Source organism: Ascidiella aspersa, chromosome 1, assembly GCF_963924565.1.
Source record: "Ascidiella aspersa chromosome 1, kaAscAspe10.2, whole genome shotgun sequence".
Classification (NCBI taxonomy): domain Eukaryota; kingdom Metazoa; phylum Chordata; class Ascidiacea; order Phlebobranchia; family Ascidiidae; genus Ascidiella; species Ascidiella aspersa.
The window spans coordinates 9,917,986-9,943,162 of NC_139447.1; the positions used below are offsets into that span (position 1 = coordinate 9,917,986).

The following is a 25,177-nucleotide window of genomic DNA, read 5'->3' on the forward strand; positions in this document are numbered from 1 at the left end:
AGGTTTACATTTTATTCTAAGGTTATTTGTAAATAAATTGTGATCATCATGTTCTTGAAGCTATTCCTGGCAGCTTTCTGCTTTATCGGTAAGTGTTTTTGTTATTTGCTTTCTCAGATATAAACCAAGTTAACATAGCGAAATCGAATTCAAACCAACTCCGTAGAAAATGGTTGGGCGAGATGGAGTTCAGCAACATTACTACAAAGTAGAGGTACCAGACAGACAATACCGTGTTTTTTTTAAGCCGAGAAAAAAGGGGGTTGTGGGTTGCAGAGTGTTGTCATCTATGCGAGCTGCGCCTTAGCAGCAGCAGGCAGCCTATCTCGACAGGCAATAGTCGTAAAAAACACAGGCAAAACTCACTACCTGGAACACAGCCTTAGCCTGGATGACTTACAACGAAACGGCTGCGGTAGATTGCGCCTTGCGTTCACTCATGCGAAACGAAGCCCAGTTTTCCCGACTCCCGGTCACGCCTCGGCGCACCCCAAACGTGTAATGTTGTGTTCTGGCCTGTGTGAAAAGGAGTCTGCTTTGCTGCTGCCAATACAGCTTGGGGCCATGACAAGTTATGCGTGAAAATCCAACTCCGTCTGCGGTTAGAGTTTTTAAATTGAAGCTTTCGGTCCAATGCCACTGCACGGAAAACAAGTCGTTTGAAAAGTTCCCAAATGTAAATTGTTCTCACAAGACACACAAGCAATTTGCGAAAACGTAACTTCCTGGTCAAATTGTTTTAAACCGTGATTAGAACTTACTTTAATTTATTTCTTTGTTTAAGCATTAAATCTTTATGACGGAAAACTATTTAATGTGTAGAATTTTATAAAAAAAAAGCCAATTTCAAATGAATGCAAATGGAGAAAGTCATTTAATTAAAATCCTTAAATCAAGCTATTTGAAAGCAATCTCTTAAGAGCACTCATTAACTTGACTTGTACAACACTGCCAAATGCAATTTAAAAAGGTCCAATCAACAACAATCGTCCGGCGGGAATTGCGACTTGTCTGCAAATTGGCAAGAGTGATAGTGCAATACCTTTTTCGACATTAAGTAAAAATCGAAAAACGGCGACATTGTTGCACGAGAACTCCGAACAGCTATAACCTAGTTGCGGCGTTACGGCTTCGCTCCCAGAGAGAGGTAAACGGCAAGGCAATTTGTTAATCTCATCCCGCCAGGCTGGTCTTTGCCTTATTTGGTAGACTGGCGACTAACCACGTACTGCCCGGGGGCGTTCAATCTGCCTTAATTGATTCAAGTCATTTGGCGCTGAACCGTTTGCCGATTCGATACCTTAACAAATCTCGTTGAAACTGCTGTAATCCGCCCAATCATCATCGCGACAGCTTAAATCAGTGCTTCTCAAACTCTTCGACTTTAGGGCGCCCTTCAGAAAACGAAATATATTGCGACAGTTTTTGCACTTTCGTCCGGTGTTTTTTTGAACAATTACGGTATATTCTACTGGTAACTCTCCTGGTCCTTCTTTTTTCAATTATAAGGGTGTATCTTCAATAATTAATTTACCACTGTTGACAAACCAAACACAGTGAAGGACAGTGCTTACAAAACTGCGGATAGTTGCCTTGATGTTTTTAATTGGTATGAATTCTAACAAAAATATAAGATACTAGGCCAGCGGTTCTCAACCAGTGGGCCATGGCTCACTGGTGAGCCATAAGAACATTTGAGGTGGGCCATAGACTAATTTAAAAAATGTAGATTGAGTTTCATTTGTGTCACTATATTTACATTGACAAGAATAATGGCTTGGGAAGTAATTAAAAAGGAATGCAAATTTATTGTTTAGTCACAAGTATCTCGATAATGCCTGGTTGAATAAATAATCTGTTTTGAAGTATGTTCTGCTGTGTTTTGTTCTAAACCTATTTTACACTTTTTTCTTTCATAAAATGTATTGGGCCACAGAATTTTTTTGCAACGTAAATGGGCCACGGGCCACGAAAGAAAAAAGGTTGAGAACCACTGTAAAGGCTTTGTTGCTTAAATCAGACAGAGTGTAGCAGTTTGGTGGTAAAAGTCTTATCGGGTTACACTGCATTTTAGTTACGCGATTAACAGATTGCAGCTGACAATTTGTTACTTTTTATAAAAAAGGGGCAATACTTCAAAGTTCTTCTCTGGGGTCGCGGCACTCGAAAGTTCAGCGACCTCAGGTTTCTAGTCTGAGTGTATTTCAAGTTTTCAACAACTCTTGATCGAAAATAACGCGGCTCAGTTATTTGCGGTTTCTTATTCTCGCCAACCCATCGCGATATCCATAGCTTGGCCGCCCAACACTCGCATTCCTACACAGCGCGCTATAGAAAAGTGACGTCACTTGGATGGCTTCGTCCCCCCACGGGAGCCTGCAGGGCTTCATGCCTTTAATGACATCACTCTTGAAGTATTTATTTTAAGTACTTTTAAATACCTGAACTGCAATGTATACTAGCGAAAAAAATTGATTATATCTTATTTAAAGGTGGCGTTAAAATTTTCGGCTTTTAATTTAATTGTTAGGGTTCTTTGGTTTGCTACTTTCAATTTTGTATGCAAATAAAATATTTCAACTGTTTTGTAAGTAAAAACTCTTTTTGGTTGCTGATGGTTTATTTTGGATTGAAGGTTTAAATATAGTTTGACCAGGGCATGGCCTCGGACTGACCGATTAAGCAAAGTCACAATTAGACAAACACGGCTATCAACAAAGATTCAAAGAAACTTGTGATTAACGTTAGAATACCCACCCAAACCATAAAGCAATTCTCACAAGTCATTTTGATGTGCGTATAAAAAAAGAAAAAAAAAACAAAAAAAGAAATAACGTTCTATTATAAACACTTTACTAACCTCCGAACTCCTAGTAAATCAAGCTACATGTTAATAGCAAATGCCAGTGCTTTTCAACCTTTACAATTTCCATCCGCACTTTTTTATTACGGAAAATTTCCATCCGCACGAAACAAACTCAGTACGTTCGCAACCTTTAGTTTTCCCTATTTGTAAAATACCAATGAAAATATTTGTGTATTAAGACCGCCAGTCTTAACCGATATAAAACAGAGAGCTTAAGCTGCAATGAACCACTATACCAGACTATATTACTGTACGTGTAATAAGTGGGCGCACCAGCTTATTTAATTACAATATTACACATAATAAAAAATAATACCATGCAACATTTTCATCCGCACATTCATCCGCACAAGTGCGTACCATCCCACGGGTTGAAAAGCACTGGCAAATGGTAAGGGCCTGAAACTAGCCACAAAATGCATTTATTTGGGGAAGTGGTTAAAACACAGCTGGGGGCAATCGCGTTGGCGTCGGAATTTTCGGTATCCGCTGTCGCCCTTAAAACGTCAGGCTAAAAGCCAAATACAAAGTCGAAAACTCTCGCCGCCCGCCGAGTTTGTGGTTTCGCGACGAACCAGATTGTTCAGACCGGCAGCAAACAAGCATTTCGCGTCGCGTTGTTTGTCCTGTCGCGTTTGCGTTTGTCGCGCCGAGGTGCGAATCGAATCGCGGCAAACTGCAAACTGCTTCGGGAAAGTGGAACGCCTAGGGCACTAAAACGAGGTTTGACCGCCCTGCTGAAAGAGTGCTCGGACCGCCAGACACTCGACTTGTCCGGTTTTAGAACCCAACGAAATAACCGGTTGCTTATGGAAAATCGATCGGGCGTTTCGTGTTGACAATGGCTGGGGGACGTGTGTATTTCCGGGGCATTCAATTATTAATAGTGCAGTAATTGTCAGGCCCAACTGGCCTACAGTGGCACACCGTGGTATTTGTAAAAATCCTGTAACAATTAAACTTAGTTCATGTCGGTTACATGTTGTCTATTATTTAATGTGTCGCCTTAGATATTAACCAATAAGAATTCAAATAAGTCGAGTCAATAAATGCTTTTTAAGCAATTGGTAAAAATTATTGTTTAAAGGTATTTTGTCATCTAACTTTCACCCACGCCCCATTTGTTCCTAAAGGGGTCTCTTGGTTACCAAAAATCTTGTAAAGTTGGTTTTACCTGAGTCAATTTCTAAAATAAAACGCAGTTCGCCTTTTTGTCTATGGATAGCGAAATTTAGGCTTCACTGCTTACAAAAAACACATTATATTGCCACATTAATTTCAGCTTGTTAGACAAATGCAGCGGCTAACAACCAAGTAAGTCTATAAAAAGTGATTCATTGTGTGGCCCACTAACAATCTTGGATCATTAACCTGTAACCTCGGCACCCAGCCAAAAGTAGCCCAAATGCCTAGTCGCTCCAAATTTGCACCTATCGACCAATTGATGACGTCATCACCCGCGTGGCGTCTTTGTTTATCTTATCACCCCGTGGTTTCGCATCACGTGCGCGATTTTCTTGTTTCGCGTCGGTTTCCGATGTAAACAGCGCGACGCTCGCGGCCCATTGACGGTGTTTTCGAACGGCGGACGCCTAATTTTTCCTTTGTCGCCGTCACAATGGGTTTCCTGCTCCCTCTCCCCTGTTTGTCGTCGAAGCTCGACGCGAGAAAGTCAAGTCGCCAATCGTGTTTCGTTTTTCCAATGATTACCGACATCCGAGTTGTCGTTTCGCCACTGTACACTGCCTACAAAACTGATTCCCTTTTTTTACCGTGCGGCCCGCTTTGCTTCCCAGAAACAATTCAAGGCCAATTCTTTTTTTTGAAGTATTTTTTAAACCACCGTAGCATAATTTCTTAATATTCAACTTGGTACACTACCGATTACTCACTGTACAATGAAACTCATTTGGGAAGTTTGCGAACCCCTTGAAGCTTCACCCAGGGACGTGGGTGGATTTGTTTTAACATCGAAAACCGGATTTTTTTGCTGTTTTTAATACAATAATCTACCCACAATATTATGGCGTCATGTTTATATTTAGGGTTCTCCCAATTTGTCTTTTAGCAATACACATCATTCCACCACGCCTTAACGCACACGACCATGAAGAAAGTCTTTTGTAGTCAGCAAATCACGAACCGACACCTATTCCTTGTTAAAATCTACCAGAGTGAATCGCAGTAAAACTGTTGTCTACGCTGAGTAAGATTGTGCGCTTTTAAAATCGCGTTTATAAAAAATCGTTTTTACAAGGGAAAGCCCATACCCTTAACAACCCTTTCACTTGTCTTATCTCACCGCCGTTTTAAGGGCTCAGCTTTTCACAGATCGATAACAATTTATGGCGATTGGTTATTGACGAATCGACACCGAGGCTTCTGTTTGAGAAATCACTTAAGGCGATCCTGTTACATTATCGTTTCTCTGTTCAAAGTGAAATCGCTTTCATACGCCGCAAATATAACGTTGTGGTAACGAAATAAGAGGCGTGTTTTTTCCCACTAAAACACAAATTGCCTTTTCTTCAAATGTTTAGCCCGAAATTTTGGTAGACATGATGTTCAACCCCTGTTTCTTGGACATTACTGTAAAACATTAAAATTACAGTAAAAATACTTTATGTAACTGTAACACAGACCCTAACACTCAGAGCTACGTAAAACCCAAAACATTGTAAACTTGTTTTTTGCCGTCCAGCTGGGGTTTAAAATTGGATTACGCAAACAAGAAATTGTGGATTACCCTCTTTCTCTATCCCCCAAATGCTTGGTTAATGTTTAACTGCGCTTTAAATCTGGGCATTCAGAGCAGGGATTCGGCCGCGCCAATGCGTATTTAAACCAGTCCACATATGTGTGGTGGTATTTCGCAAACGCCAGAACAACAACTGCAGCTTAGTGATGTAATCGCCTCGCCCGCGGCCAAATCCTGACTTTTGCGGGCGCCGTGCTGCGACAAACAGGCCAGGTCGTTTGTGGCCCATTCTATAGTGGCCGGCTTCCCCTTTCCAGCCTGTTTCGGTTCCATTTTTGCTCTGCTTGTGTTTCAAAAGTGGCCAATTATAATGCGTAGGAAAAAGCGACCAGATGAAGTGGTTATGTAACTAGGCATAATGCGACTTGGACTGAAAGATAAAAGGCCGTTTATTGCTTTCTCTTTTTAGTCAAGTGAGTCCCTTAACTTTCTTCCGGTTTGTTAACATTTGTATACGATATGGGCGCGTTTTATTTGCACGTATGTTGCAACATGTTAGGCGCAAATTCTTTTTGACATCATTTGGAGTTGTCATGCAGGCATTTTGGAAAAAAAACTAACGCGTCAAATGGAAATATTTAAACATAATAGGAGCGATTTTCAGTTCGTTTTTGAGAGCAATTTGTGCCGTTAAAAATAAAATTTTTATTCGCAGCCCTTCATGGCATCATAACCGCGTATTACCATTCTTTCAAAAAACAATAGACTGCTTTTTTAGTCATCCTATAGAAGGGAACGTGTACACTTCGCAGCCCTTCATGGCATCATAACCGCGTATTGCCATTCTTTCAAAAAACAATAGACTGCTTAAACAAAAAAACAATAGACTTATTTAAACGTAATAGGAGCGATTTTCAGTTCGTTTTTGAGAGCAATTAGTGCCGTTAAAAATAAAATTTTTATTCGCAGCCCTTTATGGCATCATAACCGCGTATTGCCATTCTTTCAAAAAACAATAGACTGCTTTTTTAGTCATCCTATAGAAGGGAACGTGTACACTTCGCAGCCCTTCATGGCATCATAACCGCGTATTGCCATTCTTTCAAAAAACAATAGACTGCTTTTTTAGTCATCCTATAGAATGGAACGTGTACACTGTACAGAAATAGCGCAGTGATGTGACAAAGGGTTTTTGAATTGTGACGAAAAACAGTTCTCATTGAATGACGTCCCAAATTAACTGGGAAATTTGTTAATTACGATTAATGTGAAACTGCAAAGGCGTCAACCAGTCATAGACTCCAAGCAGACGACAGTCGTCACTCTAACACCGCCACCACCCCTGGCGACCCGGATTAAATTTTCCGTTTCAACCGCGGGTTGAAAGTTCACCGGGGTCAAACCCAGTCAGCAGTCGACTCGAATCGAGTCAGAAGAAACGTTGGTTGCTAAAACGACCACCGCTCTTTTGTGGGCCGCTGTCTGACCGTGATCGATCTCTCTTTGCCAATTCGGAGCCATTTTTCGGTGATTTTTGACGCCGATCCGTCTCTTAAGCTCATTACAGGCGACGTCGCACGCTTCTATACGATGGTTCCGCGGCCCTTTCGTTGTCGCCGACGCAGAGATTGTTTATCGCGCTATTTTTTCTCGCTTTGCACACGAGCTTGTTTCGGAGACCAATTTATGTCGACGCTGCACAATTTGCGCGATTTTTAACGATATGGCGACATGTTTTTTCGGTGAGCAAATATAGAGGCCCGAGCCCTGTCGTCTATATGGCAAATATCGCTTGTAATCCGTCAAAATCTGTACGCCGTAAGGTTGTTTCACAAATTATGAATATTGTAAACATGTAACTCTTTTTAATTTTAGATTTTTAAGGCACAGTATTTCAGGTTGAGGAATTTCCTTTTTAACTCCCTTAAAAAACAGCAGGGATAAGCCCTAATAATAAACAGCTTTGGTAAAAATCGTTAAATTGTAAGAGTCAGCGTTCGTTTTGCGTCGCTCATTTTTTTCTATATTCAATGGCCCAACTACTTCCTATATTGTAGTAATTGAAAGATCCCGCAGCAATCGATTTGCCGATTTGCATATTCGTCATGCCGCATACGTCATCCGGTGTCGTTGATCAAATCGGGCGATTCTGGTTTCGATTTTGCATTTATTATCCTCCTGTCGTTAGCCGGACACAAAGCAGAAAAATACCCCCCAGACGCGCCGTCTCGCACTGGCGTTTGTAACAGACTGACAATAGGGAAGCCATCGATTCTCTGTGCCTGTCAACCGCAAAGCAACGGGGGCCACCAGATTGCGTTTCTACAGCTTTTCGATATACACTGTCCCACGGATAAGCCCATATATGATTTTAGTAGCATAAGGCTGTCTTATATATCTATTGATCAGGCACAAAAACTTTTTTTGTTTTTGCTGGCTTTAAATTGTTTCCATTATTTTCTGGAAATTTTCCTAACGTTTTAACAAAATATTTATCACTGTGAAGAAAGTTTGGTGACCTCTGGTATAGAGCAACACACAGGACAACACCTAGGCCCGGAATCATATTCAATTTAGCCCGCGGTATGCTATGTATTTACAATTTACAGCTGACAGGCTTTCAGTTCCAAAATTTGATACTGCGCATGCGCACGTTGACGTCGGGACTTGAGCAACCTTACGTAGTCTTACCCGAGTCCCGAGGTCAAGCAAAACAAACGTCCTCCGTCAAGTCCTGAGTCCGCCTTGACAGCCTTGTATTTGCCCGCAGCCTTCACAGACAACTGGTGGCCTCCACCGACTGCTGTTGTCTCAATTCCCCGGGCTCGGGGCGCGGTCTCGCCGATTAGGCAACTGCTGTTTGGGCAATTACCCTTGGCGGTGTGGGAATTCACGCTTCTACGCGCCCTGTGTGACGTAACAACGACCCCTTCTCGTCGATTAATCGGGCGATTAATTGCCGGCGACGCTTCCTTTATTGCCGCACAATGGGGCTCATCTTCGATCCCCACGGGCAGCGATTGATCGTTTGTTTTAGATTTGTCCGTTTTTTGCGCACTTGCAAAGCGGCAGTGCGAATTCGAGTATGTCCCCCTTCGAAACTAACTCTAACCAAAATACCCTCTCAATAGTTACCTCTTTGGCCTAACCTTTGTTTGTCTATAGTCTAGCCATAGGCCCCTTTTTAGCCGAACCTTTCATAGACAAAGTCTCTTATTACTTTTCAAGGTCGTTGTTTCTTGTCCAATTTTTTAGGGTGTTTCTGTTATCGGTTTTCTATCCCATAAAAACTAGTTGAAAAGGGTACCGTTAAATATTTCCCCTGAAACCCTGTGGACTCTAACAAACGGCTGGGTTTAAAATAAATTTTAAGAGTTTCCCGAACTCGAGTGTCTGGTTTGAATTACCCTAAAGAAATCTGAAATTAACAATTTCGTTTATGCGCCTGAGTCCGCACGGTCCGCAAACCAGGGACCTACTTTTCCAAACCAAAACTACTTCAAAATACAACGTAAAACCCCAAAATTACTTGTAACTTCATAGAACGTACCCTTTCCGACAAAAGCCCTTTACTCTTTCTGTATGGCAAACATTTGTCTCGGATTTGAGAGCGATTTATTTGTTCTGTCTGCGGTAAATGGTTTATTGCGACCATGGGGGTGCTATTATTGTCTGGGGTTCGCCGTTTGCTTCCTCACTCAGTGTAGCGATCTTGTTTCATTGTGCACGCCGCTATTGCATCACAGCCGAGACGTTGCGTCAATAGACTCCCGTTCTCCCACCTTATTGCTTCAAACCGCCAATCGATTTCAGTTCCGCCGTTGTCCCTTTATGCAAAACCACCTTACTTCTCACTTCTGTTTGCACGGGTGGGAGGCAAAAAGATGGCGGAATCCAAGCTAACTTCGGTTCTGGCCACTTGTCCTTAACCTGTTGATGTTTACAACCAAAAACTACTTTATTTGACTATATCCAGGTTCGTAATTTCAGAAGTTTGTTAAGAAAAAAGGTTTTATTTAAACGGGTAATAAGAAGTAAGTTATTTAAAAAGAAAGAGGTCCTAAAAAGTTATAGAACCACTGGTTTAGGCAGCTGCGTTGGACAAACGTTGTTTTTGTTTGAGTAAGCAAACACAAAACGCCCTTCTAATAAATTCCAACAGGAAGATTTGTCGATCGGGTGTTTATTCGGCAAAAACACAACGAACGCTGGGAAAAGACGCTCGGCAAGGAATGCCACTTAATTCTACGCTCTGCGATGCAGACATCAATAATTGAAAAACACTCAATCGATAAGCGAAAAATGCATCGGCTTGAAATAGACTGAGACCAGCTTGCGTTACACGTGTGACAGCACTTCAAACGAAACGCGCCCAAAAAGACAAATTGCTTTACCTTAGGGACTTAACGTCGTTGCCTGCTGTTCGCTCCGTGTCCGAATCTCGTTGTACGTTCTGTACCATGTAAAACGCGCTGCTTTGTGTCACATAAACGCTTCACTATGAAATCCCACCGGACAAACTGAACCTGGCAAGAGAAAAAATATACACTTTTCCGCGTTTTTTTGTACATTTGAGAAAGAATTAGTTAGAAGGCAGGATGAACAGCCCACCAGAGCTTTAGGGAAAACAGTATTCGGCGAGTTAATTTATCAAACCATTATAATGCATTAAATTTGGGAACAAAATAGGAACAAATTTACAATAAACGATCTATATGTTTTTTGTGGGCTTGTTTTTACCTTATTGGCGGGTAAAATAAATTGATTTTGGAGATAAATATTTTACATGTTTCCTCACAGTTTACAAAATATGTTTCTCTAAGTCACTAATTTTTGGTTTTACTTGACATTTTTACTGTCAATTATTTTATTCAAATAAGGTACTTTTCAGTCAAAAAGGTACTTTTCAGTCAAAATTTCAATGACACAGAAATTGTTTTTTAACGAGTCGCGATCAAAAGGCGAAGTCGCAATATAAAAAAAAACGAACATTTGCTGTTTTATCCAGGCGTCCACAGCCAGCTGATCACGATGGAGCTTAAAAACATCTCGGTGTCGATTTATACCGACGGAATTGTGCCTTGCAAGTACACCACCACTATCGGTAAGTGGCTGACTGTAGTAGGGTTTTTAGAACAAGTCAATTCAAAATGACCCAAGTCCCAATGAAGACCTTTTTCAAGACACAGCAAGTCCAGGTCAAAGTTATTAGTTACCTGGATCACGTCCTAGTTATTTCATTAGTTAGGCAAGACGAACTTTATTCATTGTAATCAAAAACAAGTGTTAAACTAATAAAAATTATTATTTGTTTCATTCCGTTCCTAGCAATGTTTCGCCTTTCAAATACGATAAATGTAACAAAAAGCATGCATATTTTAACGTCTAAAACATTTTTCGCAATTGCTTTCCATTAATTACCTAAGATTAATGTACGTCATTTGCCGTCGAGCCAAGTTATTTTTTTAAGACCCAAGTCTAGTAATTTAAGAAGCGTTACTTTAGTGGAATTAGGTCAAATAGTTGAGTACAGTGACTTAGGTGCACTTTAGTTAAGTAAATTAATTTATTATGACAGTAAGTCTGCTAACAACTATAGAATAACCAAGCAAAAATCCTTTCGAACAGCGATACAGCATACTGAAGATCGAAACGCTTTTACTCATAGACTACTATCAATTTCCACAGGAAAGGCGCCAATGAGCCACACTCTCAGTATAAGCATAATCTTGTTTCACCTAAAAATAATTTGACAGAGAGGTGGTCCGAATAACAAATTTGCAACTTAAGATAATATAGTATGCTACCCGCTAAATAATTAGATTAACTTACTTAGTTATTTTAAATTTGTCATTTTGATCATTTAATTTAATAATTTACCTTTAAGGTATGCAGGTCAGATTGTTTTCAGCTAGTACCGATACGCTCACTAGGTATCAAATATTGGCACTATCGGACAACCTCAGTTGCTGGTTTAGCATTGCAACGTATTAATCACATCCTTGCTCTTAAGAGGGAAACCCGACCATCAGGTGGTATCGTGTTGATGCCCAGGGTCAGCGTCATAGACTCTACATCTTCCGTAAGGGCCACAATGAATCAACTTCAATCGACGCAGGAGTTACTCGAAATCTTGATATTGGAAAGGACGGAGAACTTATTGTGAGTCTTAAATGTCATTGCTAAAAAATACTTTCAAGCGTATAATTAAAGTATTACTATTTTTTTCTTAAATGTAGTTAGGGGGCTTCAGTCGATTTCTGTTTGACAGTCGTTCACTTTTTTGTACTCAAAAAGCCGAGAGTAACGTTTCACCTTACTAACTCTGCAAAACTCCTTTTTTAAAAGACTTCACTGATAAAGTACAAAGCTATATGCCTACAGCAAGTCTCTCAAAAAGCCAAGTGCCCTTGATTTGACCTATAACGTTATCCGGTGCGACACAAACGCAAAACAAAACCCTTGATTTTATTCATCAGTTCCGAAACGCCACTTTCGAAGACAACGCCAAGTTCAATACCCTCGTTTGCGAAGTCGATTTCGGTTCTCCAGGATCCAACCAGGGAAGACTCAACTTCCTAGTCTACCGTAAGTCGTCCGCAATATTTCCGAAAAACCAGAAAAGTTTTACCCTACTGTAATAGTATTTATGGTAGTTTTGTTTTCATTTCGCACCGAAAACCTAAACGGCAACAAGAAGTACACATGGGTATAGCATACATATATTGCCAAAAGTGCTTACTCGACCTCATTTGCATAGGTTTTAGTTTGTTTATTAACTTTAACTATACTACAGACACCAGCAAGCAAAGTATATCTCACTCAGAATACGCAAGGAGTTGTGCTCTCTAGATTGCAGTACATGTCGTGACCCCGTAACTCGGTCTAGCATATAGATAACATTAAAATTCAACTTGTGCACATTTTTCAGAGGCGGCCCAAAAAGCCCCGACCGTCAACCTAAATGGAAACCTCTTCGAGTTATCCGACACCGAAATGGCGGTCGGCACCTGCCTGTCCGACTTTGGCTCCCCCCAACCTGAGGTCATTTTCTACAGGGGTAAGATGACGTCATCGCTGCGCAGCATGCCATTGTGCAGTAGAAGTAGCTCGTCTTTTTTGACCGCGCAAAAGGAAAGACCGGGTCGCTATGTTGTTTCGAGACGCGAAACTCTGATTTTAAAGATATAAGGAGAGAAATTGACGAATGGATTGAAAAGGGCAAAATTCATAATTTGAAAAACAAAACTATAGAGGAAAAATTTCTCGTCTAAATTAAAAAAAAGATCACCTGTAATTTTTAATTATTAAAGGGTACATGTCTTACTTTAAAAAAACATAGTTTTGAAAAATACAAAAATCTATTTGTAATAAAAAAAGGGCAAATCTCTCACTTAAGAAAAATATTAAAGTGGTATTGTGTTACAGAAGCGACCGGGTCCTTTCTTTTACTCGTAGAATCTTGTCCAGTAGTAATTTCGATTTTGACACCTAGTAGCAACCGTTAGCATGTTATGAATAAACTTTGCTGCTTTATGCGCTTTAATTTGTTTTCTGATTTATATTTTTACCCTGATTGCACCTGCACCTGACCGAATTAACCATGTGTTGTTGCACCGCTACTTACACCTAATGATTCGCGCGTTAGGCAGACCATTTTGGGCGGATATATACAGAGAATTACGCTATATTAGTACTCGAAGTGTTAAGTAACTAAATAGGCAAACTATACAATGTTCGCCAATCATATTTTAGGATTATTTAATGCAAAACAGGGATGTCCAGCCTAAACCGTTAAAAATAACCAAATCGAAAACTTGGTTCCTAAATTTGACCGAAATTAAGTTCTGAGCACGTAATGGCTATTTTAAGCAACTTTAAAATCGTGGTAATAAGGAGTGTACGATAATATAATATCGCAGCCGATACCCGATCCCAAGTGATAGTTACGGTACTTATTAAATACTAGGTTGGTACCGGTGCCGATTCGATACCAAATTAACACATAACTTCTCGCAATGATTTAGGATGTAACACAATTATTTTTTACATTAAATGTAATATTATTTAACAGCAGTAGGTTATCCATCGGAAGTAACCAAAATATTTAACGCGAAAGCAAATTTTGACCTAATAACCCGGAAGAACGTGCCGCTGAACGTTTCAATTTCACCATTTTTATTTGTTAAGGTACAGTAATGACGTCATTTGGTATCGATCGGACCGCGATACTTTTTTCCAAAACTATCGGGTATTGGTTTTGAAAAAATTACCAGTGTCGGGCATCCCTAGTCGTGATCAATCTTATTGAAAACAGATCGGATGCGTTAGATAGGCGGACATCACTGACCCCGAATTTTACGAATTAATTTACTCCATGTCGTCGCCTAGTGGCCGGATGTGCCGTAGCCTTGAGGTTGATTTTTCGCTAGCACTTTTATACGTCTTAGGGGTTGCCAAACTACGGCTCCCGGGTCAAAACCGGTCAGCCGGTTTATTTTATCCGGCCGTCGGCAAATTTACGAAATTAATATTAAGGTAAAACTTTATCAAAGGCAAAAGCTAAATTTCAAACTAAGCGCCTTATTTAAAGTTTGGAAAATGCGTTTTGATGTTTCTTTGTTTTCTAATAATCAAGTCAAAAGAGTTTGAAACCAAATTTTCATTTTTTAAACGCTACTGTAATCTGGCTCGCGATCACAAGTCCTTACAAGGGATCCGACACTTTTTAAAGAGAAAAAAGTTTGGTAACCCCTGTTTAGCTTTAGCAGCGGCCGGCGGTGTGATTTGCCCTTTGTTTCCCGTGCACTAACCTTGTTCCACTTTTTCTTTTCCTTGATCTTTTTCCATTGCTTGTTGTTCACGCGCTCTTGGTGCCGGCACGACGCTAACCCTTAGGTTCGACACCCGTCACCCCTGAACCTGACAACGGTGAGTCCCCTTGCTACTACACTGCTACCACTTATTAATGAAAAAAGCTAATCGAGACTAATTCTGCTCGACTGACCGGCCCCGACAATTTCGCGGCAATTTTTCGCCACCAATCGTGAGCTGCACTAATCTGTTCGGATAATTGCACCTGCATCTGTAAATTGTGGATGTATATATATATTTCTAAAAACATAGTGTTACTATAGCTTATGCAAAGAAATGACAAAGGGCTGATTAGTGCTGTAAATCCTTTTATGCTATAAATGGTATAGCCAAACTTTTTTGCTGTTGATAAAACTATAGCTTTTGCCGATAAAATTCTGGCTTTAAAATCGTTTGAAAATTGAAGCGTTTTACGAATGCCATGACCTTAATTTGCCGTGTTCTCCTTTAAGTAGAGTGCCTATAGACTTTTGAGTTGTGTTGTAGCTTGGTAGACGAATGGTAGCATTTGTTATTTATCTTGAACCTGGATTGCAACGATTTGTGTGACTATAATTAGTATGTAAAAATGTTGCCGTAATTTTCGCCAATCAAAACTTGAAAGAAAATTAATATGTCCTATTATCACCTTTTTCTAAAAAAGTTTTTCTTTAAGTTGCTTGATAGTACTTTTGTTTGACCAAAATGGCCAGACGGTTAACGAGAGATATTAAAAAACGACCATTTACCAGAAAAAAAACAGTTTTTGGTAGTTCCAATTTGCAATACCGCCGTTTAAAAGAAACTTACCTGCATACGCTTTCGCCTGCATAAAGCCAGGCTTTTATCTTGCTTTTAATTGTTAGCAATAAGTTTAAGTTTCGCTATTTGTTTTTTATTTGTTGTGCGAAAAACTCACGGTTACGTTTTGACGGCGCTTTCAGGAACGAACAAGATTGAAAATGTGGCCACCGGTGCGTTTTCCGCCTTTGTTACAACGAAAACGATCAACCCTGGACCTAACAAGTACTTGGTAAGCTAACCCGAGCAAACGAACATCTGGTAAAAGTGTGTTTTAAACCAGGGTTTTTAAACCTTTTTAAAAAAACGCGAAATTCCCCCCAAAATTGTTCGCGCGTGGAACTGCTATGGGGCGACATGATTTTTTTAGAGCTGACATCATAAAGTGACGTTATAAAACATTTGATCTTGATAACCTGCTGTTTTCGGTCTACAAATGTGAAACTAAAATGGAGTCTGAATACATTCAGTGCTAAAACTTTTTTGTTTAATTAACTTGTTTCCTTTTTCTTTTTCTTTCGAATAAAAGTATCACTTTGTAACTAATTCACTAATATTGTATTTAGGTCTCATGGACCCCTTAAAGCTAGTTTACAAAGCCCAAAGGGTCCATAGGCCCTCTTTTTCAAAAATAAAACTGTCTTAAACTATTTTTAAAAAACATTTGTTAACAGTTTATGGTGTGTATACATTTACTTACGTAAGTGCCTAAGCCCTAAGCGATCTAACGGCTAATGTAAAATTCCGTAGCTATAGTGAAGTTTTTTTTTAGCATTCAAGCCAATTGCATCCAAATTATAAGTGGTATTTGACTCGTCGGGTCAAATGCATTAAACTGACTTGCACAATTTTTAAGACATGTGCTCAATATAAGCCGGTCTATTTCAGTCTAACGTGTTTTTAGGCATGTATGACCACGATTTACAGCCTTAAACTATTTTCTTGTTGTAGACTTCCGTCGAAGATATACTGAACATAAAACTCTCAAAGGCGGACGACCAAGCACCATTCTACTGCATTGTAAGTGTCCATCGACTCTGCTCTACTTTATCAAGCAAAAAATCGTTGAAAAATCGTTGAAATAACCTTACACTATACTGTACAAAAATATTGCTGATAGTTTCATTCCGTTTGTCTGGAGCTGATGCAGTGCTTTTCTAACTTCAAGTTTGTTTTGTGAAAAGGCTGTCGCGTTTGTTTTTCAACAATTACCTTCTGACATGTGCAGTTTTAAGGCAGGACCTTTACAGCAAGTTTTTGTATTACTTGTATTGTCATTAACATCTTGTATTCCTCAGGTGAAGAGTGGAGACCCAGAGAACCCCAAAATACAAAATGTAACCTTCCCTCCTTTCCGTGTCGCATGTAAGACTTTTTATGTCTAGTTTTAGTTTAAAACAGTCAACTTTATCACTGAATTTGTGTTATAATTTCTACGGTCCTTTTTATTATACTTTTACGTTTAATATGTTACTAAACTAAAGCCACTGTCAGTCCAAAACTTTAATTGAAATCCTATTTTAGAGGAAATCTACCCTTTCCTACAATAAATAAATATACCGGCAACATTTACCGGTTGTCCTTAAACTACTAATAAAAATAAAAATCTTAGAGACTGTTGCCCATTCCAAATTAAAAAAAAATAACCCAACGACCTATGACCCTATACGACTGATCACCAAAATTTTAATGACTGTTGACCTTAAACTACAAATCAAATTATCCCATCGATTATTCTTGACTTTATACTGCTCATCAAAAAAATCCTAAGGACTGTATAAGCATTCATCTACCCAAATTGTAACTTGAAAATACTTTTGGCACTGAACTCTAAAGCTGTCTTCGGCTCGTTCTTAATCGCTCCCAACTCTTTTTTGTTTCAGACCCGACCGATAAGGTTACCATCACCGCCAAACCGATGGAAATTCTCGAAAATACTCAAGTCACTTTGACTTGTGCCGCCAACGGATATCCCGCCGCCACTATTCAGAGGTAAGTTATGATCTCTAATCCGAGTTTGCGCAGTTTTTATTGAGATTTTAGGTTCGAAAATCATTTCAGTTGAATTAACAATTCGCTGATTGACGATTGCAAATGGGCTTGGTGAATTAATTTATTCTTCTGGCTTTAGGCAGTTTGAACGAACTAAATTTGTATTAATACGCTTTCGCTAGAGCCTATCTCTTTAAGTTTCTAATCGAAAACAACAAAAATTATATGATTTACCTGAGAACTGTTTTGTCAGCTGTACGTCTGTTTTGCGTGGCTCAAGGTCACATTTTAAAGGCAGTTTGCTTTGATGTAAGACATGTGTGCGTTTGAGTGGATTAAATTCAAGTGTAACACAACTAAAGTTTTTTTTATGTCGCATTTACTTTACCAAACCAAACATTTTCACTTTACCAAAAAAACATAAGTTAGCATAACGATGGACGTCAGTCAGACTACTGTTGGATTAAACCTTTAATTTTCCATTCTTCCAGCTTCGAGGGCCAGCAGTCGAACACGCTGCAAGTCGATGTGAAGAGAACTGACAACGAGAAGACCTACACCTGCTCGGCTGGAAACACGAACACACCGATCATTGGAACCTACACCATGATGGTCAAATGTAAGCCTTTCTCTTAATGTTTGAGTTGTTTTCCGAGTAGTCGGTGTTTGGGCTCCGGTAGGGGATTGCTTGGATGTTAGAACTGACATCATGACGGTCAACTGTGAGTGAGCTTAAATAGTACTATTTTTTACACATGCTAGATTTGGCACAACTTATAAACATGTATCTTGTATAACATGAAGGTTAAATGAACGCACCTTGTTATTTGAATCCGTGTTTAAAATTGTATCATGCAATTTCGCTGTCCTTGGCCTAATTTTCCGGTCGGCGTCTTTGCAAGCGACTTAAAGTGTACTTTTTTACGTTTCAAACAAGCGGCTTAAATCAGCGAATTGTGCTCGCTTAAGAAAGTAGGCTGCAATCCCTAGTTATCATCCTGTTAGAAAAAGTTTTATTAAACTAGGTTTTCGGCCAGTCAACTAACGACCAAAAAATATAATTTGCGTGACCTATTGGGATTTTTAAAAGCTAAAAAATTTCAGCTGTCTAATTCCAGCGTCGGTCAGGAAAGTCGGTCAAAAAATAGAAACATAACATATAGGATGTTTCACTCGCGAGTGCAATTCGTTCCTGTCAAGTGTGTAATACTAACAATCCCGACTGGCGAGTGCCTGATACAAAAAAGCTGTTATTTTTGCACTTAATGCTGGCCTTCAATTTCTGTTTCGCAATGTTCTCGCGTAATATTTAACTTGGTATGTTTTTATTCTTTAGACATGGACGACCCTATGATCAGCGGAGAGTCGTCAGTCAAGCTTGGATCGAACATTGCCCTGGATTGCACCGCCACCTCCAACCAGGTGGTCATGTACAGATGGCTCAAGGGAACCGAAGTTATTGGGGATAAAGGTAAGAGCTTCGCAACATTGACAACATTGCTACAGAGTCTGTCGCCAAACCGAGGCCTGGGTCTTAAAGTTATTTTTCAATGTTTTTGTCTAATGTTTACCGACTCCAGGTGTTATTTTTCCAGATGCACCAATGTATTTTAAAAGCATGTGTCTTCCCGATTTAGGCATATTAACACTTTACAGATATAGTTCAATTAAAGCTTAATTTTAACTCTCGTGACTCGAATAGACCCGTTATTTTTAAATGTAATACAGCCATGCCTTCGAAGTTCTAGAATAATTTATAAAATTTATACTGTTAAACCAAATTTTTGTGCTTTACAAAATAAACTCTGTTTGTATTTAGACTTTTTTTATCTGGAAACAAAACGTTTTGTTGTGCTTCGTCTCTTTCACACAAATCTATTTCCTAAATCTGTGATTTTCCTTCTATAGCAATGCTCATGGTCGACGGAGTTGGTTTTGGCGACTCGGCAAAGTACACATGTGAAGCCAGCACTGCCCTTGGAAGCATGGGAGAAGCCATGGTGGATGTAACTGTAAACGGTACGTGAATTGCGTATTTTATTGGCAACAAAGCCGCTTAAAAATGACTGGAATCGATATGTTATTAAAAACTGGGGCCACAGACAATTTGTATGGATCAGGTATTGGAAATATTCAGGATTTTGGCTTATGGTTTTTATGAAGGAATTACTTGGTTGCCCACTAGAAATAAAAAGAGAGGACTTTTATCTTATTTGTCACTGGTTTGTTTGTGTTTGATCTATTAAAAAACGCAGTATGTTTACAAGAAATGCATCCGTTATAGAGTAAATTAATCGGTGCTTGGCGGTGCCAAAATTTTACAAAAAATTCCGTCCCTGAAAGTGCCTGGCCCTGCTGTAATTTGCATAACAAGATTACAATAAAAGGTTTCAACATTTATTTGATTTGCAGGAATGGAATCGGTCATGACCAATACGCAACAAGACGGCAAGTTCGCCATCCTCTCATGTGACGTTAAGTCTCACCCAGCTCCTAAGTTCGTGTGGTCAAGAGACGGATCCAACGAAGCCAGTACGTAATGGAAAGGATAAAACCTATGTATTAGCCCATGATAAGTGATTTTTAAACAAAAAAACAGCAGTGCGATGTTGCTGTTTCAGATCTGCGTTAAATTAGCACAAAACTAGTAAGCGATTCTACGAGAAAGCAAAATATAGTTACCAAGAAACGTTGAAACATTAAATGCGCAAATATACTTGAATGAATTTTATCACCTTTATATTTGCATGCAGGTAATTTAGTCCGGATGTTTAGAAAACATGTTAATATTTTATTTTAACACACAATTAACAAAGATGTTCAAAATGAATAAAGATTGATTTTAAACCTTAACGCAGAGTTGCCTACTTTTTTAGGCTTCGGAATTTTCTATACATCAGGCTACAATTGTTAAAGAACACTTCAAATTTAACATTAGTCATCTTATATGGGCAGCAGTTTTTCTCTTTGTCCCATTTAATGTGCAAAGTTAGAAGGCAGTCAATTTTTAACCTGCGAGACTTTACGTTTTTAGTCACAACAGCCAACCTGACCACGATGGGCATGAAGTACACAAGCTCGCTTAGGGTCGGACCCCTGGACTCTACTTTCAAGGATGCCAAGTACATTTGCACGGTCAGCAACGGGCCGTCGAACCAGATGAAGAGCGAACAGCTTGGACTCGAAGATATGAGTGAGTAGCAGTTCGTTTTGATTTAAAAATCTATCGATTGTGACGTCTGTAATGCAATTGTAAATGGTAAACGGTGAGAGAAAGCAGTGACGTGTAGCAATTTGGCGACACTTAAACTCATATTTTTTTGGTTTTCCTAAAAACCTTATCGGTGCGTAAACCACCTGACTTTTAAATAGCATAAATAAACAATTTCCAATTTTCGACAGCACAATGTTAACCACATAAACAAATACCAATTTTTGACAGCACAATGTTAACCACATAGGTATTAAATAAAAATGTACAATTTAGGTTGGCTGTGCCTAGTGTTATGCAACTGAATTGCAGAAGTTAGTTTTGCTAGTTTATTCGATGCTTCAAACCAATGTCAAACTTGTTTCGTTGTTCCTGGACACATATTTATAATTCTATAAGGCTAAAATGTTTGTGGATTTTTATGACACAATTAAATTGGTGTTCAAGCTTGGCTGGTTTAACCTGTATTCATTTTGTAAACCAATTCATTAAGTAAACGTTTGATTGATCAAAGCTTTATCTTGGTATGTTGTAATTTCGTTTCACACAAATCGCGCTCTTGTTGTACCATTATATGCTTTCTTTCTGTATTCTACCCTACAAACGGCAATCTGAATACTTAGTAACGTTGAGTGCTCTTTTTTCATTGACATTAAAGAAACCTATCCCAACACGGAACAGACAGGTGAATATTCGTGAATTCATGCATGATGTTATTTTGTTCAGTTTTTTTTTGTTTGCACAGCCTTGGCCCTCTCAGTTTGGCACGCGGAGAATTTGCTGTGCGCACCCCCCCAAAAAATCAAAGTGACGGAACAACGTTTTGCTTCTTTAGCATGCAGAACTTTTTTTGTTAAACTTGTATTATTTGATTCAGGATAATTTAACTTTTCGTTTATTTGTTAATGTGGTTAAAATATACTTCGCTCAGATCAAAAAGCCAGCTTTGGAAAATTGTTTTGTTTTTAGGTGTTTGTGACTGATTTGGCTCGAATTGTCTACCTGTTCGTTTGTTTATTTTGTTGTGACTTCACTGCATGTAGCCTGAACCACAAATGCTTTAACAGGCAGCTCGAAGTTTCGTCCTTTTTGTGAAGACAACATTTATTTAAATGCCCGTTTATTTACTATCACTTGTGCTAAACGCTTTTTTAGTAATACAACATCTCACCCTGTTCAATACAGTCTGCCAACGTTGTTCATTTGCATATTTTCGTTTGCTCTGCGCACTTAGTTATTTTGCTCGGCTGTTTTTTGTGGCAACCTGTAAGTCTCAAGTATCGCCCAAACGAAACAGTTGAACCGAGTGTTATTAAACTGTGCAGTAAGTTGACCTATCTAAATAACAGTACATTAATCTTTGCAGAAATTGAATCGGAAGGCACCCCGATTGCTGGAGTTATCATTGGTATCCTGGTCGCTCTCCTGGTGATCGCCATCATCATCGCCGTGCTCTACAACAAGGGAATCATCTGTAAGTTGAACTTAAAAAAATTGATACCTTTTGGGTATCTCGTCGCGTTAAAACTTAATACAGTGATATCCGGTAACCGGTACCTTGTCTTGCTAGTTGCTATATTTCTTTCTTGATTCTATATATCTTCGTTTTGATACTATTAATTTCACTGGAAATTTATTTTACCAATATGAAAAAAACAACTGATAATAAACTTCAAAAGAGTAAAAATTATATTGTGAAAAAATACTACTAAAACTGGTATAAATCTGTGTCTCAGTGGCAACCCACTGAGAAACTGAAGCATCGTAACTCCACTTTTTGCATTTCAAAAATTTGCAATAAATAAATTGACTAGTTGCGTACGACTGTTATCCATTTACGCCTGTCTGTTAATATAAGATTCATGCAGATAGAATATTGAAACCCAAACAAAAGTAGGTATCGTTTTGTTTAAGTTTCATAAAAACGTTAAGACATGGAGATTGTAGTTAGAAGTTCATATAGAAGTCAGTAGTATTTTGTGAACGTTTTTACATTGTTGAAAATTAATAAAAGTTTATTGGAACTGTTCACTAAATGCTATCTACTTCTCTATGGGCTTTGATCTTCCTTCTACGTCTAACGACAACTTTTAATCCAATATACTCCAAGCATTTAAGCAATTTGGCCTTTCGGCTCTTATTAGTTCTCCCAAAAAGAAATGTTGAAGCTTCCACTGAGTCTAGAATATTTTCGGGCACTAAGCCAAATCTGTAAACCCTCTGTCTCGCGCGATGACGTCATCGACTAACCGCGTGCTTTGTGACGACAGGCAAGAGCGGCGAAAAGGGCGACGAGAATGCCGAGGACATCGCGGTTGAGATCAACAAGGATGGTGACGACGTTGAGAACGGACGCAAGCCACAAGACGAATCGGCGCCAGAGGAAGAAAAACTCGTCAACGGAGACAACTAGGTGGGTGGAAGGCTGGGGCTAAGCGGCCGGTGCTTTGTTTGAGATCAAAGCAATGCTTTTGTACGATACGGAATGAGATCGAAAACGTGGTTTTGCAACATTGCTGTCTCGGCACCAAGCAGTTCCGTTCTGGATAAACGAATTTTTTTGTTACTAGTGTTTTTTTTTTTGTAAAAATTCAATTTTTTAAATAGGTTGCGGCGTTTTTTTACAGTTTGATACTTTTTTTCAATAAAAGGATTGGAAGAGTTTTTTTAATCATTTAAACCTTTTTCCATGATTTGTATTATTGTTTAATTAATTGGATTTTTGTTAATCTATTTTGTTTATAGGGTGAATCTTATATTTTTGTCGAATGAGTTGCAAATACTTTCAACAAAAAACGCACAGTAGGTTATTCTTACTTAAACTCTTTAAACTGCCACGTTGCGCTTCAAACCCTTGATCTCACTCATAAAGCTCCCAGAAAATGTAGTTTTCTCTCAACTGCGTTTTAATGGTCATTTACTTGTTTTGTCAGATCCACCAGACCATGAAACGACCATCGAACTAAAACAAAGAATGTATGGAAATCGTCGACGAAGAACCCGACTGCGCAATTGAGCAATTTACACATCTATCTACCGCGTTTCTCTATACATACGTTCTTCCGTCAAACGCCCAAACTTTGCAAAATCCTCAGATACTTTACAATTCTTTTCTCCTTGCTATGAAGGCGCGTTCTATCGATTTCCCTGTATTTTACCACCGTAGGTAGGTCGCCACAGCCGTCCTGCAAAAGTTCGTTTAACGCGGTACGCCTTTTCCCCACGGTACCTTTATGTGGTGAGCATGACTGGTAAAACTTACTTAGCAAAGATTCGAGCCGCCCGGCCGTTTTCTTTCGTCAGCTATAACGTAACCGACTAACAATGCATTGCAAGGCCGCATGCCGGTGAATTCAGTCTCGTGCCATTGATGTAAATATTGTTTTAACACGTTATTTTTTTTCTGTTCTATTCTGTTACTTGATTTCGTTGCCGCTGGGAATGCGACAAGGCCAAAGCGAACGTTCGGACTCGGAAATTAAGTATTTCAAGCATGGGATGTATTATATACTTGACAGAAATTTTAAAAAAATACGGAGAAAGCGGAAATTTCCAAGTACATTTGTTCGTTTGGAAAAAGTTGCTATTTTGAGAACAAGCATTTGTTTCTTCTTTAGTAACACAGCTTGAAAAAGGCAACTTTTATTTAAAATATAAGTTAAAAAGTTCGTGCTTTTAAATGGGTAACTGATAGGCAATTGCCGTTTACACGTAACTAGAGTATACGGATAAATTTCAAACTACGAAAAGTTACGATAGTTGCGAAAACCCCTCCTTTTGCTTTTTTGTGTCACCAAAAAGTTTTAAGTTTCAGACATAACGGCACGAAGGGATTTTTTATTTAAGTCAAAAGTATACTTTTTCTTTGTCGAATCATATGTTTTGTTTTCGCTCGTTTACACATTTCTTTTAACAGATTGCAAACGTGCATATTACATAGTTTGTCTTAGCCTATCGCTTCGTCGTTTAAACCGTGTATTTGTATTGTTTGCCGTTTTTTATATAGCTACTTAAAATAGTGCTGCTAATCGACAACCGTTAAGGCCTTGACCAGTGCTTCTTATAACCAACAGGTCGCAATGCTAAAGTGGGTCGCGTTTAAATTGGTTGAGACGCCGACTGTAGTAGTTTACATGGTTTAAATTATTTTGATATGCCATGAGAAAAATTAAGTTAAAATTGTGGTAGACCCATTACAATAAGGTTAATTTTAATTTAACATCCTATTTACATCTGGTTAAAAAACAGACATTTTTATAAAATTTGGTAAAGTACATTATAGGTCGTCAAAAATTTACTCTTTTATAACGCTTTGCAATTGGGAAAAGAAGTACTGCTTAAAGTTTGGTGCCACGTTTCTCGATATAGCATGGTCGACCGAGTTGCAATAAGTGTTCATAAATCACATTTGTAATGTTTCGGCTGCATTTGTTCTATTGCAAGACCCCAGTTTTCTCTCTATATCGCGATATATTGCGTAACAATCACCACCCATTGTTTATTGCGTCGCGTCCTTTTGTGATTTTCCATTAACCATTTTTATCGCTTCTGCGCGTGACGTCACGCGCGTATTCGAATGTGTGACGTCACTAACTGTTTTTCGCCGCTCCCCCCATTTTCGGGGCGCGCGCCTTATCTAAAGAACTATTGACCAATAAACCTATAGGAAGCCAAAAAGTCGACTTTGTGGTAATTTTCAGCCTTGCTTTTTAACAGGAATCAAGAAACTGTCGACGATACATTTAAAAACACAAGA

The 25,177-nt window shown here is 39.0% G+C and overlaps 1 protein-coding gene across 3 annotated transcripts; it reads left to right on the forward strand.

Moving 5' to 3' along the window:
- Window positions 1–25,092, forward strand: LOC146167398 (basal cell adhesion molecule-like). Of its 3 annotated transcripts, XM_083389068.1 has the most exons (19): window positions 1–88; window positions 10,573–10,668; window positions 11,578–11,726; window positions 12,044–12,152; window positions 12,496–12,624; window positions 14,463–14,495; window positions 15,362–15,450; window positions 16,170–16,238; window positions 16,517–16,583; window positions 17,102–17,210; window positions 17,702–17,829; window positions 18,547–18,681; window positions 19,119–19,229; window positions 19,623–19,742; window positions 20,245–20,403; window positions 21,080–21,106; window positions 21,788–21,895; window positions 22,692–22,834; window positions 23,355–25,092. In XM_083389068.1, the coding sequence occupies exons 1-18, from the start codon at window positions 49–51 to the stop codon at window positions 22,832–22,834; spliced, it is 1,821 nt and encodes a 606-aa protein (XP_083245194.1). In that variant the 5' UTR covers window positions 1–48; the 3' UTR covers window positions 23,355–25,092. The 3 variants fall into 3 exon arrangements, with proteins under 3 accessions (XP_083245194.1, XP_083245195.1, XP_083245196.1); XM_083389069.1 differs by lacking the exon at window positions 21,080–21,106; XM_083389070.1 differs by lacking the exon at window positions 14,463–14,495.
- Window positions 25,093–25,177: the final 85 nt, after the last annotated feature.

What these genes read in the sequence shown, in the direction of transcription:
- LOC146167398 (XM_083389068.1), top strand. Translation starts at nt 49, where the DNA reads ATGTTCTTGAAGCTATTCCTGGCAGCTTTCTGCTTTATCG. An exon ending in CCCTCCTTTCCGTGTCGCAT is followed by an intron (nt 16,584 to 17,101) that starts GTAAGACTTTTT and finishes TTTTTGTTTCAG; the next exon opens with ACCCGACCGATAAGGTTACC. An exon ending in TCCCAACACGGAACAGACAG is followed by an intron (nt 21,107 to 21,787) that starts GTGAATATTCGT and finishes TAATCTTTGCAG; the next exon opens with AAATTGAATCGGAAGGCACC.